Source organism: Manis javanica, chromosome 8 (genome assembly GCF_040802235.1).
Source record: "Manis javanica isolate MJ-LG chromosome 8, MJ_LKY, whole genome shotgun sequence".
In the NCBI taxonomy this organism is placed as follows: domain Eukaryota; kingdom Metazoa; phylum Chordata; class Mammalia; order Pholidota; family Manidae; genus Manis; species Manis javanica.
The window spans coordinates 24,551,003-24,567,265 of NC_133163.1; the positions used below are offsets into that span (position 1 = coordinate 24,551,003).

A 16,263-nucleotide genomic window follows, 5' to 3' on the forward strand; every position below is an offset into this window, starting at 1 on the left:
ACAAATGTAATAAATAAGTAAATTATGTAATATGTTAGAAGATGTTAGGTCCTATGGGAAAAAAATAGAGCAGGATATGGGAGGGAAAAAAATAGAGCAGGATATGGGAGGATGGCCCTGTGAATGGGCAGATAACAGTATTAAATGGGATGGCCAGGATGAGCTTCACTGGGAAGAGGAGATGACACCTGAGCTTTAAGGAGCTAAGAGTTAGCCTCGTGGAGAAAGACATTTCTGTGCAAAGGCGGTACATAACACAGGAGCATGCTTGGCTGATGGAGGAATAGCAGAGAAGGAGTGGCACTGAAGTGCAGTGCCCCGGGGAGTACTGAGCGATAAGGCCAAAGTTGTTGCATGGTTACAGCTGTGCAGATTACACCAGGCTTAAATAATGGAAAGCTTTGCCCTGGAATAGCTTTCAATGTATTTGAGAAGTCCAGAGGTATAACCAAACCAGTGACATTTAAAAAGCAAATATGAAGCAAACAAATAATTATTTGCAAATATTTGGGAAATTGGGAAAAGATGCTCAGTGAGGGAATGAGTTCAGTTTCCAATAGGAAGTTGTATGGGCAGTTGGCATTATGACCTTCATAGGCGATGGTGGAAATGAACCAGAGCAGAGGTGTAGGCTCTTCCCCATTCTTCTTTAAATAGACATATCATAAATAAATTGAGAGTTATTGAGTCTGGAGAACTGACTTAGTCTAGAAACCTTCCTTTAGAGAGGACTGTGTCTGATCTCTTCTATACAGGGAAGAAACTGTGTACATTAGAATTAAGTGAGATTTAGACAAGACAAGGCAGAATTGGAATAAAGCACTAGACAGTTTGGGAGCATGTGCTGAAGGTACTGGTTGCACTCGGTCATCCTTGACACAAAGGAAGTACATTGAAGACATGTTACTGGTACTAGAGGGAGTGGGGAAAGGCTGATGCCAATGTAATTAGTTACTAATGTAACTAAAACCTGTGGGATTTTTTTATTCTCAAACAAGTGCTTTACACAGCTAAGGGAAACATCAGAAAGGAACAAAATAGGTCAACAAGAGAAAAAGACAAAGAAAATTTAGTAAAAAAGATTTACATGAAAGTTAGAATTATGTTATTCAGACAAGATACAAATGTGGAGTAAGGTCACATGCTGCCAGTTTGGCATGGGGATGGGCACAGGGTTGTGGGGGTGGTTTAAGCAAGAATTGTGTAGCTGGGAAATCAGCTGAAGCCTGGGAATGAGCTAGCCTCACAAACACCAGAGGAAACCCTGAATTCCAAAGGTAGCTTGCCACCCAAGTTGATCAGAGAAATACCTGGTATGGAGGGCTAATGCTAGTCAGCCATTCTGCCAGCAGAATGATGTCCACGTTACAGCATGTCCTCTGCATCCTTAATCTTAAGAATTTTCAAATTACCAAGCCTAACATCTCAAGGACCAGGTTATAAATTCAAGTTTATTTTGAAGCCTCTGAACCACTGTTAACATGTCAGGGATACTTCAAGGCTACAGTTACAAATTACTTTAGACAAGCCCTCTTAAAAATTGGTCTCTGCCAACTCTATTCTTTTCATCTTCATGAAGGAAACCATTTGGGAGAAGACCACTTGAGGACTGAATAAGAGAAGTCTGTCAATTTTACTTTAAAAGAAGTTAGAGGAAATGCCTGCTAGAAGTCTCCCGATGCCTGTATCACTCAAGAGTTTAAATCATTCAGGACTCCAACATGTTTGTACTGTGTACTTTATTACTCTCCCTGGTTTCTTTTCCTTGTTTTCCCTTTGCAGAGCCTTTGGACGGGAGATGCTGAAGCGGAATGTCGGTGTAGTTGTGGTGGGATTCCCTGCTACTCCAATTATTGAGTCCAGAGCCAGGTTTTGCCTGTCAGCAGCTCATACCAAAGAAATACTTGATACTGTAAGTAGATACTTTCATCTTGATATAAATACACCTTACATTAAGGTCTGTCTATCGATGAAATTAATCATCTGTTGATCCTGATGTTCTTTGTGCAACTAAGGTGTTTACTGGTGAAACAGAAGAGGGAGTACACAATGCTGCTTAAAACACTGCTATTTACAAATTGTAAAATGGTTAGCAAATGTCACCAAACCCTGTGTGATCAGGGCCTGGGGAATTTTCTGGCTTCATCTATTCCACACTCTCCCTCATTATGGCCTCTACAACTGTATAGTTCTCTTTCTGCACTAGCTGTTTATACTCTAAGCTTTCTTGTATGTTGTTCTGTTATAGAATTTTCTCTCTAGAGCCTTCTCTCCCCTTTGCCTGGCTGACTTCAACTCATTCTTCACATCTCCACTTAAAGGAAACTTGCCTTGGGGTACTCTCAAACCCTCTGCCTGGATGTTTCTTGGAATCTTAAGATTCCTCCTTAGTAAATTCTTTAACCTATAATTATTCAGTGGCCATCAACTCCACTAGATTAAATCTTGAGGATAGGGACTATGTCTGTTCACTCATTATATATTCCCAGGACCTACCAGAGTGCGAGGCAGGTGTTATTACTAAGTTTAATGAATTATGGTCTCTTAATATATTCTCATCTCTTGATATTCTTTTAATATGCTACTATTTCACATCCAAGACTTCAGACTTTAAATAAGGGCTGCTTTCTGGGAGTTCATAGAGCTCTAGAACATGGTATTTGCATAAAATTAGTTGATAGAAATAGTTATTCCATCATAGAGCTAGGAATCTTGAAGAATATTGTGAATGTATGTTTTTGAAAGTTCATTATAACAATTTAATTGACATTTTATATTTCTGAACAGCCGAAGACTTTGATCTCTCCTTAATTCTATATAAGAAAATTTCTACAAGTATAAGCATATTCTTAATCACATTCTGACGGTCTTGGGCTCACTTTGTTTTTCTTTTATTACACCTTTCAGATTTTTTCAGTAGATTTTCACATTTCTCAAAAATCTAAAATTTCTGCATTGATTGTTTTTTTAACCCAGTGATATTTGGTTATATCACTTCTACTCTATTTTCTTCTATTTGATTCTATATGGATGTTTAGGAGTTTTGACATACCTTTTTAAAACTGTGTCCTTATAAGCAATGGCATTAGTAGTATATCTTCTAACAACAATTCTGACTCCTGAGAACCATACACATTTATGAAAGAACTTGGATGCAACCAGGATGCCTAAAGTAGGTTTGTGTTGCCAATAAATACATTTGCCAGTTGCAAGTTCCAGTCCTTTCCCTAAGGTCCCCTGGCAGGACTGTTTGACTTTGCCTTTCATTTAGCTTTTTGAAAGCATGAAGTGCATTTTTTTTACATCATAGGCTTGTTGAAGTCATTTTGTCTTAGGATGTTTTATGGTACTAAACATGAGCATGTGATATACAAATGAATTTTCATTTAGTAATGGGCCCCATGACATGATTTATATATGTGTGTGTGTGTGTGTGTATATAAATGCCATAAAATAGACACACACGTGACCTTCCAGAGCTGAGTATATTCAGCAAAGTTGCACATCAACACACAAAAATTAGTGTGTTTCTGTGCACCAGCAATGAACAAATGAAAAAGAAATTAATAAATTTCATTTATGGTAGCATTCAAAAGAATAAAATGCCTAGGAAGAAATTTTACTGAGGAGGTGAAAGACTTGCATACTGAAAACTATGAAATACTGCTTAAAAAAAAAAAAGGAAAGAAGACTTAAATAAATGGAAAGACATCCCATATTCATGGGTTGGAAGATTTAATATCATTAAGATGAAAGTACAGCATGGTCTATACCAGTGCCATCCCTATAAAAATTCCAATGGCCATTTTTTGCAGAAATAGAAAAACTGATCCTCAAATTCATATGGATCTGTAAGGGGCCCCAGATAGGCAAAACTGTATTCAAAAAGAAAATTGAAGTCAGAAGATTCAAACTTCTAATTTCAAAACTTACTGCAAAGCTACAATAATTAAGACAGTGGGGTACTAGCATAAGGTAGACATACAGACCAATAGATTAGAAGAGTCCAGATAAACCCAAGCATCCACAACCAGTTGATTTTCAACAAGGGAGCCAAGACTAGTTAATAGAGAAAGAATCATCTCTTCAACAAATGGTACTGGAAATTGGATAACCATATGCAAGAGAATGAAGTTGGACCCACTACAACATGGATGAACCTGAAAACATGCTAAGTAGAAGAAGCCAGGCACAAAAGACCACATTTATATGAAATGTCCAGAATAGGCAAATACACGGGGTCAAGTAATAAACTGGTGGTTGTCGTGGCCTGGGTGGGAGGAGGAGTGAGGATGAGAGTGCGGGGTTTCTTTCTGGAGGTAATACTACTTTAAAATTAGATAGTGATGAAAATTGTGGAACTCTATGAATATACTGAAAAGCACTGAATTGTACACTTCAGAAAGGTGAATTTTGTGGCATGTAAATTATTTTAATAAAGCTGTTTTTTTGTGTTTTTTTAATGAGAAGGGCAAGGTTATTGCCTTGGGCACAGCTATCCTAATATTCTCCTACTCAAGGACCAAACTCAACCCGTACTAATACTTTTTTTTCCCTAAGTACCCACCTTACCCTCTGAACCAAAGGTTCATTATTGACTATTTGCTAACAAATGGTGGTACTTGTAATGGTTCCTTATTCCTAATTAACCACATAGCCCCACATAATGGCCAGCAGTTTCTAGTTACAGTTTTATCTTTTACGTAAATAAAACCTGTTCAGCTGAAATACTTGGATGGGGCCAGAGAAAATCATATAATCTAGGTCCCTTTGGGCTACTGTGGGGTTTTTTCCTGTCTGTTTTCTTTTTTATATTGATGAAAAAAATACTAGTTTTTTCTGAAGTCAGTTCATAAATGTCCTTTGTGATGTTAGTAATCTTGTGTTGTTTAAAATTAATAAATCCTGCATCAGAGGTCAGGGAATAAATGGTTAATGGGTTCTCCCAGCTGATTCAATCTTAAAGTATTTCCTTATGGAGCTTTCAGTTAAACCTCTTCTCAAATCCTCACTGTTCTGATAGCATATTGAAATCCAGCTCTTATTTGCCTTTTATATTTTTCACATACAGATTTTTTTACAATTCAAGAATAAGGAATACTATTTACTGTTCGTTTTTTTTTTCTCTACAAACACTGATTTTAAAGTTAATTTAAGAACAGGTGTGTCTTTTTACTAATAATCAGTTGATTTCCTTTTCTGAAATAGAAGGCAGGCATTTTCATATGGAATTATAACCGTAAGAGTAGACAGAAAGTTTATATGATGTGATGAAAATTTGGAGTCACGCCCAGGCAACAAGTCTTCTACTTCTCACCTTACAGTTTCTCAGTCTAATGAGATGGTCTCACAGCTAGAACCACTGTCTCCTCAGCTGAGGCCCTTTCACCCCAGATTTGTTATTAGACCCGCCAGGTAGCATGCACAGGTGCTTGGGAAGTGAATTACAGGGCTGGAGAGCGGCCATGAGTTTAAAACTGCATTCTGTGACCTGTGCTAGCTGCTTTCATTAGAAAGCCTTAGAATCTAGGATTCCAGAATTTTTGCGGTCTTCCTTATATTTCTCTGAGAGGTATTTGGAACTTAGGGTTTCCTTGTCCTTCCATTACATTTTTTCTGAGAAATTCTGAACACATATCCCTTCCTTATATTGGGGCCCTCTATTCTGACTCTCTGAGTGCTGCTTTTGGGGAAGGGTATCTCTGTGCATTGACTATGGTATGTGTACTTTGCTGTATATAGGTTATACTTCAACCAAGAGTTTATTTTTTAAATACATATAAGAAACCATATACAGATTATCTCTACCAGGCAGGACTAGAATTGCAATCAGGAAGAAACTTTTTATTTTATAACGTCTTAATGTGTGGTTTTTTTATAAGAAACATATTTTCTTTGAAAACTAAGAAAGCAAGTTTTACAGAAAAGGAAGTTACACTGAAATAGACTTTTGATGGGAAAGCTGCTTCTCAAGATCAGGATTTCAGAGTTTAAAATCAGACCTGAATTTAAATTGTGGCTGTTGTTCCCCTGTTATCTCCCCTACACCCTGCCCCTCACCCACCCGGGGCCTCCTAACGGCCTCCACTTTCTCTCACCGAGTCTGTGCAGCGGTCCACTTCTGGGACTCTTCTTCATTTTGCATCTAGGAAGCATCTCAACACAGATTCAACACAAACATCAGTTTTCTAGTGGTTTGATAATAGAAAGGGCACATACTTAAGAATAAAAGTAAAGATGACCAATTGTAGCCAGCCTGGTGAGTTCAGGGAGCATATTCCTTTCGCTACCAAACATGACATACTTTGATGAATTATACCCTTTATCCTGCATACCTGCTATTTACAACCCATTATTTGTGGTCAGCCTGATGTCCTTGCTCAAAAAGCAGATCTTTTCACAGCTCTACTGTAGTCTGATCAGAGCAAATGCACTAGACACAAATGGTCTCACTAAAGGATAATCTTGCCATGATTGCTTTCAGAGAAATAAAGCACGAGCATGCCTTCATCATGCTGGCTTTGGCTAACCTCCTCTCGGTCTTATGTATTTTAGGCTTTAAAGGAGATAGATGAAGTGGGGGACCTATTGCACCTGAAGTATTCCCGTCATCGGTTGGTGCCTCTACTGGACCGGCCCTTTGACGAGACTATATATGAAGAGACAGAAGACTGAGCCTTTTTGGTGCTCCCTTAGAGGAACCCTCCCTCACCCAGGACGGTGTGTGGCCTTTCTGAGCCAGTCCCAGGAACCACACGTCTGTGGCCATCTCGTGTGAAAGACATTTCCTCAACTACTGACTATGGCCCCTCAACTCTAAGTGGCATTTTGTAAATAGTGAAAAAACTGCTTCCCATCCTTCCTTTGCTACATTTCACCTTTTAAAAAAAGAGGTGACTTACTGCTTTTTTGTCCATTAAAAAATGTTTTATAACTCTTCTATTTGTGAAGTCGCGCTGACCCTAGCCTGTCTCTGGCTAACCACGCAGGCCATCACCCACTCCCAGCACCTCCCACCAGGTCCTGAGACTCCCTGGCCCTTAAGGAGCAGGTGCCTTCCACTTCACTCCAGGTCTCAGAGGTTGCCATCCTTGAAATCCTTATTTAACACGTCAAGTAATCGCCCAGAGTGTTCTTCCTTTAGTCTTAAGTTTAGCCATTTAAGAAAAACAGTAAACACTAGCACTGCTAAAAGTCCTCATTGTCTCACTTGCCTGGCCAGAAGCCTCCCAGGGCTTGTTCCATTTTGCTCTTGTCACGAGATGATCTCTTCCTCTGCCATCAAATATTTCTTAGTAATTGTCATTGTCTGAGAGTATGTCCAGTTTCTGGGTTTTTCTCAAGCTCTCACCTAACATTCCCACCCCCTATTCAAAACAACTGGTTGTAGAAGCACGTACGTCGCACCCTTGTCAGACCTCTGTGGTGAGGCTGACTCTCATCCTGCTAGTCTGTGTACAGAGCAGCTTGATTCCCTGCACAATTGGTGTAAAGGGGCCGGGCTGCGTGGGAAGACCTGATGACAGCCAGCACCACTTCTGGGGTTTGGTCCATAATGCTTTCTTTCTACTTTCAGAATTAGGACAGCCTATGCCTGGTCTGGGTCCAGATTAGGATTTAAACTGATGAAGGAAAACGTTGGTAAACCCTCTGCTCAGAAGTCATTTGTCATGTTCCTGTTTAAGATTAAAGTTATTAACTTACTCGTTTTAGAAACTGACCCATTGAAATAGTACTTTTCTGAGTGTTAGTTCTCTTTCATTCTTGATGTCCTAAGACAATGCTAACCTAGCACCTGGGGCTTAGGGTCTCCTCCTCTCCCCCTCCCCCCGAGAAATTCTAAACACATACCTCTCTGCTTAGCTGGGATCATCTATTTTGATTTTGTTTTCATACCAGGTAAGGGACGTCTTTCAGAAGAGAGCTTTGAACAGCTTGACCAAAGAAAAATTCTGAAAATCACCATGTTCTTATTCTGTTCTTCTTTAAAAAAATTTTTCTGTTGACCAAAGCTTAAGTGAAAAGAACTTCTGGCTTTATTATACTCAAGGTCAGCTTCAGCTATTACAGGGGAAGGATTGGGAACAGAATGGAAAAATGTGTGAAAGTTTTTGCAGCTCTCTTTGAAATCACTCCTGTTATTGATAAACATTCTCAGTCCAGGTTCTCCTGAGTTACTTTGTTGTCAGCTGTGATATGGTCGTGCAGATATGTGTAGTAGAAGATAAAGGCAGTATTATTGTTTGTGAATTATTCTGTTTTCATGTCTTATCTTTGGTCACTCAGCATCTGAGAGCCCTAAGCCCTTGGAATATTCCAAGGTTTTATTTTACTTTTTTAAAGAATAGAAAAGAGTGAATGAAAAAACCAACTGGAGGTGCAGGGACTATATTTAGCATGTACAAGTTGAAGTAAAAAAGAGATTGTGGTAACTAAGTAACTAGCCCTACAAAAAACTATATATTGCTAACTTCCCCTACACATCTAGTTCCTCACCATAGAACCCCGTTAGAATACCAGATAGCTTTGGCACTACAGTTACTATTTAATGTTACAGAGTTTGCAGAAGTCACAGACCTTAGGCAGCATTTTGGCTTGCATGAAGTCACTGTAATTTAAAATGTGAGTTAGTATGGGCATTTAAAAAATACACATCACTTTGTTGGTGCAAAGTTATTTCAGGATAAATTCAGCTAAGTCACAGTTTATTCTGAAGAGACAAAAGTCCTGTGATCAGTCCAGGACCTCTATTTTCTAGAGGACAAAACACTGGTTGTTCCTTCTTGAAACTGTAATATAAATCTAGGGGCCTGTTGTATCATTATTTAACCACCACTTGGGGAAATATGAGTATATGTTAATATACAGCCATTGGGAGTGAGTAGAAATTCTACATACAGAAGTACTGTTTAGCACATGGTTTAACAGCCAGATTCAAGAATCTGATGGGATTCAAACAGATATCAGCTAAATTTACTGATAAAGCTGGTAACCAGAATTGGACAGTAGAAGTGGGACTAATCCTTTTCACTTGCTCATCCCTCTTTTATTTAGCATTACCTTTATGCATTTTGGGTTTATCAGACCCTTTTCTCTAGACCACATCAGAAGTTCATAACTAGAGGACATCAAAATCACATACAAAGAATGGATCAAGTGCAGTGGCAGATTCTCCTCCCACCTTTATTTTAAAAGCTTTACCCTAGAATATGGTGTACATGATAGAGCAAGTAAATATTGAAACAGAATGTTCAGGGGCAGTGTCTTTGGTACACTTTAATTTTTTGCTTTGCTTTGGAAATTTTCTTCCCTTTAAAAGACATTCTACCCAGGACTTGAGACTGGAAATAGCTTCTCTCTGAAGACTCATATTTGCCAGATGAAGTACAGGATCTGTGGTTAAATTTGAATTTCAGGTTTACTCCTGTTTTACTCCCTTATGTTATTTCGGTGGAACTTGGAAAGAAGAGAATACAAATAGATTTGATTAACCTGCCATGATCATCTGGATGTTCTACACATTTTATGATGCTAGTATAAACTTAATAACAAATATGGACAAGGATTGTACAAGAAAATTATATGTCAATCTTAACTTATGAACATAAATGTAAAACTAGAAAAATAGTGAACTCAAAAAAATTAAAAAAAAAAAAGTTTAGTCTCCAGAATCCAAAGTACTCCTTGCTTGTTTGAAGAACTCAGCATCTTAGTTCTTTAGTCACCATCTTAAATAGGGTGAGAATTTCAGATGATCAAAACATGCTTTTTTCTCATGTAGTCACGGAAGATGAACATAAATATCCTACACAATTACTAAGGGCTGTGTATTTGCCTAATGCCCTTTCAGGAGCCAAAGAATTGACTATTCTTCCAATGATCTGTTTCTGTCGTCCCTCTGTCCTGTGTTTGACCTTTCTTGCTTTACCTTCCAGATCTTGATTTTTTTTATTAAGGTATTATTGATATACACTCTTATGAATGTTTCACATGAAAAACAATGTGGTTACACATTCACCCATATTATCAAGTCCCCACCCACACCCCCTTGTAGTCACTGTCCATCAGTGTAGTAAGATGCCACAGATTCGCTATTTGTCTTCTCTGTGCTACACTGTCTTCCCTATGACCCCCCACACCACATAATACCCCTCAATCCCCTTCTCCCTCCCTCCTCACCCGCCCTCCCATACCTCTCCCCTTTGGTAACCGCTAGTCCCTTCTTGGAGTCTGAGTCTGCTGCTGTTTTGTTCCTTCAGTTTTGCTACATTGTTATACTCCACAAATAAGGGAAATCATTTGGCACTTGTCTTTCTCTACCTTGCTTATTTTACTGAGCATAATATCCTCCAGCTCCGTCCATGTTGCAAATGGTAGGAGTTGTTTCTTTCTTATGGCTGAATAGTATTTCCATTGTGTATATGCACCACATCTTCTTTATCCATTCATATACTGATGGACAATTAGATTACTTCCATATCTTGGCTATTGTAAATAGTGCTGCAGCAAACTTAGGGTGCATACATCTTTTTGAATCTGAGAAGCTGTATTCTTTGGGTAAATTCCTAGAAGGTCAAATGGTATTTCTATTTTTAGTTTTTTTGAGGAACCTCCATATTGCTTTCCACAATGGTTGAACTAGCTTACATTCCCACCAGCAGTGTAGGAGGGTTCCCCTTTCTCCGTATCCTCATCAGCATTTGTTGTTCTTAGTCTTTCGATGCTGGCCATCCTTACTGGTGTGAGGTGGTATCTCATTGTGGTTTTAATTTGCATTTCCCTGATGATTAGTGATGTGGGGAATCTTCATGTGCCTGTTGGCCATCTGAATTTCTTCTTTGTAGAATTGTCTGTTGATATCCTCTACCCATTTTTTAATCAGGTTATTTGCTTTTTGGGTGTTGAGACGTGTGAGTTCTTTATCTATTTTGGATGTTAACCCCTGGTCAGATATGTCGTTCACAAATTTATTCTCCCATGCCGTAGGATGCCTTTTTGTTCTGTTGATCGTGTCCTTTGCCATACAGAAGCTTTTTAGTTTGATGTAATCCCATGTGTTCATTTTTGCTTTTGTTTCCCTTGCTCGAGGAGATGCGTTCAGGAAGAAGTTGCTCATGTTTATATTCAGGAGATTTTTGCCTATGTTGTCTTCTAAGAATTTTATGGTTTCCTGACTTACATTCAGGTCTTTGATCCATTTCGAGTTTACTCTTGTGTATGAGGCTAAACAATAATCCAGTTTCATTCGCTTGCATGTAGCTGTCCAGTTTTGCCAACACCAGTTGTTGAAGAGGCTGTCATTTCCCCACTGTATGTCCATAACTCCTTTATCGTATATTAATTGACCATATATGGTTGGGTTTATATCTGGGGTCTCTAATCTGTTCCATTCGTCTCAGATCTTGATTTTTAAAATTCTATCTCAAGAGAAAAAAGCTGATAACCAGGTGGTGCTGTGTTTGAAGGATCACTAGATCAGGTACCCTGTTCTTGTACTCTCAGCCTTACCTTTCATGGGGAACTTCTTTTTTCTTCCCTACTTGAGGGAGCCTGTATCTAAGTTTCTATGACTAGTACATTCCAGCTGAATTTTGTAGTGTATAATACACTTCACTTCTTCCGACTAGTGGAAACCAGGAGGAAGAATGGCTTAATGGAGAGATTCCCTGGTTAGTTGGAGAAGGGAAAAAAAGTGATTACCTACCATGATCTTGTTTCTCCCCTCTCCTCCTTCCCAAACTGATGGGGAATCTCTGGCCCCTAGTTATACCTGTTTGAACAACATCACAGAACTGCTAGTCATACCACAGGCAATGAGGGAAGAATTTGGGTAATTCTTGATTTGTAAGAATTTGCAGGGATGTGGCACAGCCATCTGAATAAGGTTAAATACAGTTGACTGTCTCCTGGTTCTCTTGTATAGAGAATTGCTATGACCTGATTCCCAAGGTGTTATTTCCTTTCCTGCTGTTCTGGATAAGCCCCAAAGGGTTTTAATCTACTTGGTATGACTCATGTGGTTAGATAAGAGGACAGGGTAGCGGTTTTCCTTCTGTATGCTTTCATGGAGATCAAGAACTGTTGAGCACTTCACACAGTAAAATCAGCATAGCCCAAAGAGGTTATTAAGGGGAAGTTAAAAATCAGGATTCCTCCTAGCTGGCAAATGGCTCTTTTCTTTTTTTTAATTTTATTTTGTTATCATTAATCTATAATTACATGAAGAACATTATGTTTACTAGGCTCTCCCCTACCCCAGGTCCCCCCCACAAACCCCATTACAGTCACTGTCCATCAGCATAGTAAGATGTTGTAGAATCACTTGTCTTCTCTGTTGCAAAGCCCTCCCCTTTCCCCCACCCCCCACATTATACATGCTAATCATAATATCCCCTTTCTTCTTCCTGCCCTTATCCTTCCCTATCCTCCCATTCTCCCCAGTCTCTTTCCCTTTGGTAACTGTTAGCCCATTCTTGGGTTCTGTGATTCTGCTGCTGTTTTGTTCCTTCAGTTTTTCTTTTGTTCTTATACTCCACAGATGAGTGAAATCATTTGGTATTTGTCTTTCTCCGCTTGGCTTATTTCACTGAGTATAATACCCTCTAGCTCCATCCATGTTGTTCCAAATGGTAGGATTTGTTTTCTTCTTATGGCTGAATAATACTCCATTGTGTATATGTACCACATCTTTATCTATTCATCTACTGATGGACACCTAGGTTGCTTCCATTTCCTGGCTATTGTAAATAGTGCTGCGATAAACATAGGGGTGCATCTGTCTTTTTCAAACTGGAATGCTGCATCCTTAGGGAAAATTCCTAGAAGGAGAATTCCTGGGTCGAATAGTAAGTCTATTTTGAGGAACCTCCATACTGCTTTCCACAATGGTTGAACTAATTTACATTCCCACCAGCGGTGTTGTAGGAGGGTTCCCCTTTCTCAACAACCTCGCCAACATTTGTTGTTGTTTGTCTTTTGGATGGTAGCCATCCTTACTGGTGTGAGGTGGTATCTCATTGTGGTTTTAATTTGCATTTCTCTGGTAACTAGTGATGTGGAGCATCTTCTCATGTGTCTGTTGGCCATCTGAATTTCTTCTTTGGAGAACTGTCTGTTCAGCTCCTCTGTCCATTTTATAATTGGATTATTTGCTTTTTGTTTGTTGAGGTGTGTGAGCTCTTTATATATTTTGGATGTCAAGCCTTTATCGGATCTGTCATTTACGAATATATTCTCTCATACTGTAGGGTATCTTTTGGTTCTATTGATGGTGTCCTTTGCTGTACAGAAGCTTTTCAGCTTGATATAGTCCCACTTGTTCATTTTTGCTTTTGTTTTCCTTGCCCGGGGAGATATATTCATGAAGAAGTCACTCATGTTTATGTCCAAGAGATTTTTGCCTATGTTTTTTTCTAAGAGTTTTATGGTTTTATGACTTACATTCAGGTCTTTGATCCATTTTGAATTTACTTTTGTGTATGGGGTTAGACAGTGATCCAGTTTCATTCTCTTACGTGTAAGCTGTCCAGTAAATTGCTCTTTTCTTAAATGCAGCCCCAGAACCTGTAGATTGCTGCTACCTGCTGCACATGGAAGCTCAGTGCCCAGCAGGCATCTTAATCCACTAAGCCAGTTAATCAAGACACCTTTCATGTGGAGCAAAGCATGTCCATTCCCTCCTCAGCTTTGTCCACATGAAATGCAGTGTCCAGGCTTCTAGCCAATTGCCATATGCCCAGGTAGCAATCGGCAACGAAGGTTGGCTTCTTGCTATATCATATTTTAAAAAATGTTAGGACCAGCCATTGATCTCTTTGCTTTTAATAGTTTAGAAAATGCTGTTTCCCCTTTTGTTGTTTCCAGTGACTTTGTCTCCCAAGCATCTTTTGCTATAGATTGAGTCTTTTCTAGGGAGCAAACCAAAGGGGTTAGGCTTGAGCCTGTACCGAAAGTGTTTAGTCTTCTCTAGTTGAGTCAGAAGGTGCCACACTCCTATTCCCACCTTGGGAGTGGCGTGATTGGAGAGCTGCAGGCCAGGTCATGTTTACTGCATTATACACATGATAAATGGCCTTAAAACTGTGATTCTTTGTGGTATGATGAGTTATAATAAACTGACCCTAAAGAATGCAATGGCTTTTAAACTACAGTTAACTGTTTTTAATGAAGCAATACCCAAAGCTCTGTTCTTCTGAAGCAGCTGTGGGAAGGTTGAATGAAAGGTAGAAACACGAGCAGTACGCTGAAGTCATGTTAAGTATCCTGCCTTTTGCCATCTGCACAGGGAAGTGCATCCTAAGTGTACTAGGAGCCTTGCATCAACTCAGTCTGCTGTTTCCAACATACTTCCCAAGTTTCCTGTGCAAAAGCTTAGTCATTTGGCCCAGGCCTTCCAAGGGAAGATGGGATGTATCAGTGACTAGGGTGAAGTGGTAACTTGTCTTTACTCTTAACACCAGGTTGTGTGATCTCAGTGATGCTAAACCAGTGATTGGAATGGTAAAAAGCATCCTTGATGGTTCTTCACAGGATACTGGTGAAATCACTGTTGATTCAGCCAACATGCCTACATAGTCTTGATGATCCTTCTCTGTATAAAGGTAGCTAACATTAAGAGAAGGGGAAAAGAGAGTAAGAATAGATAGCTTATAGGGAGCTGAGATCTTATTTTGTTGGCCCATATTTTTCCATTGACCAATTTACCTGTAAACTGGAATTTGCAGGAGGTGCTGTGATTACCCCTTTCCATTGCTATAATGCTCATATAATCTGAGAAAATGAGAGAAGGGGAAATGTAAATAAAAATTTTCAAATCTTAGTTATGTGTTAAAATGCTCCCTTTCTTCCCAGGTGAGTTTTTTTTTTTTTTTTAAACTTTGTTGGATGACTGTGAAGCTATAAATAGTGGGTTGGGACAGGTGTATCAGTTTTGACAGTGCATGTTAAGAACTGCACAGGGACTGCTTGAGATGACTTAAGAATCGTTCCATGCAAATACATTGTTTCACCCCAATAAAATATTCAGAAAGCTGTATCTGCCTTTATTCATTCAACCAATAAATATTGGGTGCTATTTCCATGCCAAGCACTGCACTGAACATTACCAGTAACAGCAGTAAACAAAGTAGATACAGTTCTTAACTTTCCGTTAAAAAAATAAGCACAGGAACATACCTGTCATTTTACAAACTGCTAAGTAGTCAAAGTAAAGAGCATGATAAAAAATTGTATCCAGTATCTGGTTCAAACAGAGGTGACAGAAAACTTTCCTAAGGAATGGAGGATCTGAAAAAGAAAAAGTAGTTGATGCTGTGTGAGCAAAGGGAGAATGGTGAGGTGGGCAAGAGGGCCTGCTGCACAGGGCTGTTGTCGTGAGTTTATCTTATGTACTGGGGAAAACTAGTGAAAAGTTTTAAGCATTGGAAAGATCACTAGCCTGCTTTTTTGTAGACATTGACAAGTGGATAACATGTATATGTAAAGCTAAGGATGTGGAATAGCCAAAACAATTTTGAAAGAATCTCTACCTGATCAAAACTTTCTACAAAGCTACAGTAACCAAGACTGCAATTAGCATTAAGATGGTCATATAGTAGAACAGAATGGAGTTCAGAAACAGACCCACATGTACATAGTTCATTTTTAACAAAAGTGCTAAGTTAATTCGGTGGGGAAAGCACAGTCATCTCATGGTGCTGGGACAGGGGCATGTCTAGGGAAACGCCCTTCAACCTTTAGCTCTTATTATATAAAATAATTAGGTCATAGACTGGAGTGTAAAAACCAGAACTATGAAACATCTAGGAGAAAAGGTAAAATCTGGGGGTTATGCAATGATGTCAAAATACAAAAAGCATGACTCAAAAAATTTGATGAACTGGACTTCATCAAAATGAAAACTTCAGAAAACTTAATAAAATGAAACCGCAAACCCCAAACTGGGATAAAATAACCATAATACATATATCTGACAAAGGCTTTTATTCAGAATATACAAAGAACTCTTAAACTCAAGACTATTCAATAAAAAATAGGCAGAAGACTTGAACAGCCACTTCACAAAAAGAGGTAAAGTGGCCAATAAGCACATAGAAAAATGCTCAACATCATTGGTCATCAGGAAAGTGCAAATTAAAACTACAATAAGATTCTGCCACTCACCCACACACTAGAATGGCTAAATTAAAAAAAGTTACGATACCAGTTGTTTGCAAAGATGTGGGAATGCAAAATGGAATAGCCATTTGAGAAAATCTGGCCATT

General features: G+C 38.9%; 1 protein-coding gene across 1 annotated transcript in view; it reads left to right on the forward strand.

The window, feature by feature from the left end:
• SPTLC2 (serine palmitoyltransferase long chain base subunit 2) overlaps nucleotides 1-6,939 on the forward strand; it is a 127,861-nt gene extending 120,922 nt beyond the window's left edge. Inside the window, exons 11-12 of the mRNA XM_037019836.2 lie at nucleotides 1,783-1,912; nucleotides 6,556-6,939. Coding sequence (XP_036875731.1) covers nucleotides 1,783-1,912; nucleotides 6,556-6,675 — 250 coding nt within the window. The 3' untranslated portion in view covers nucleotides 6,676-6,939. The remainder of the gene's footprint in view (nucleotides 1-1,782; nucleotides 1,913-6,555) is intronic.
• The last annotated feature ends 9,324 nt before the right edge of the window (nucleotides 6,940-16,263 follow it).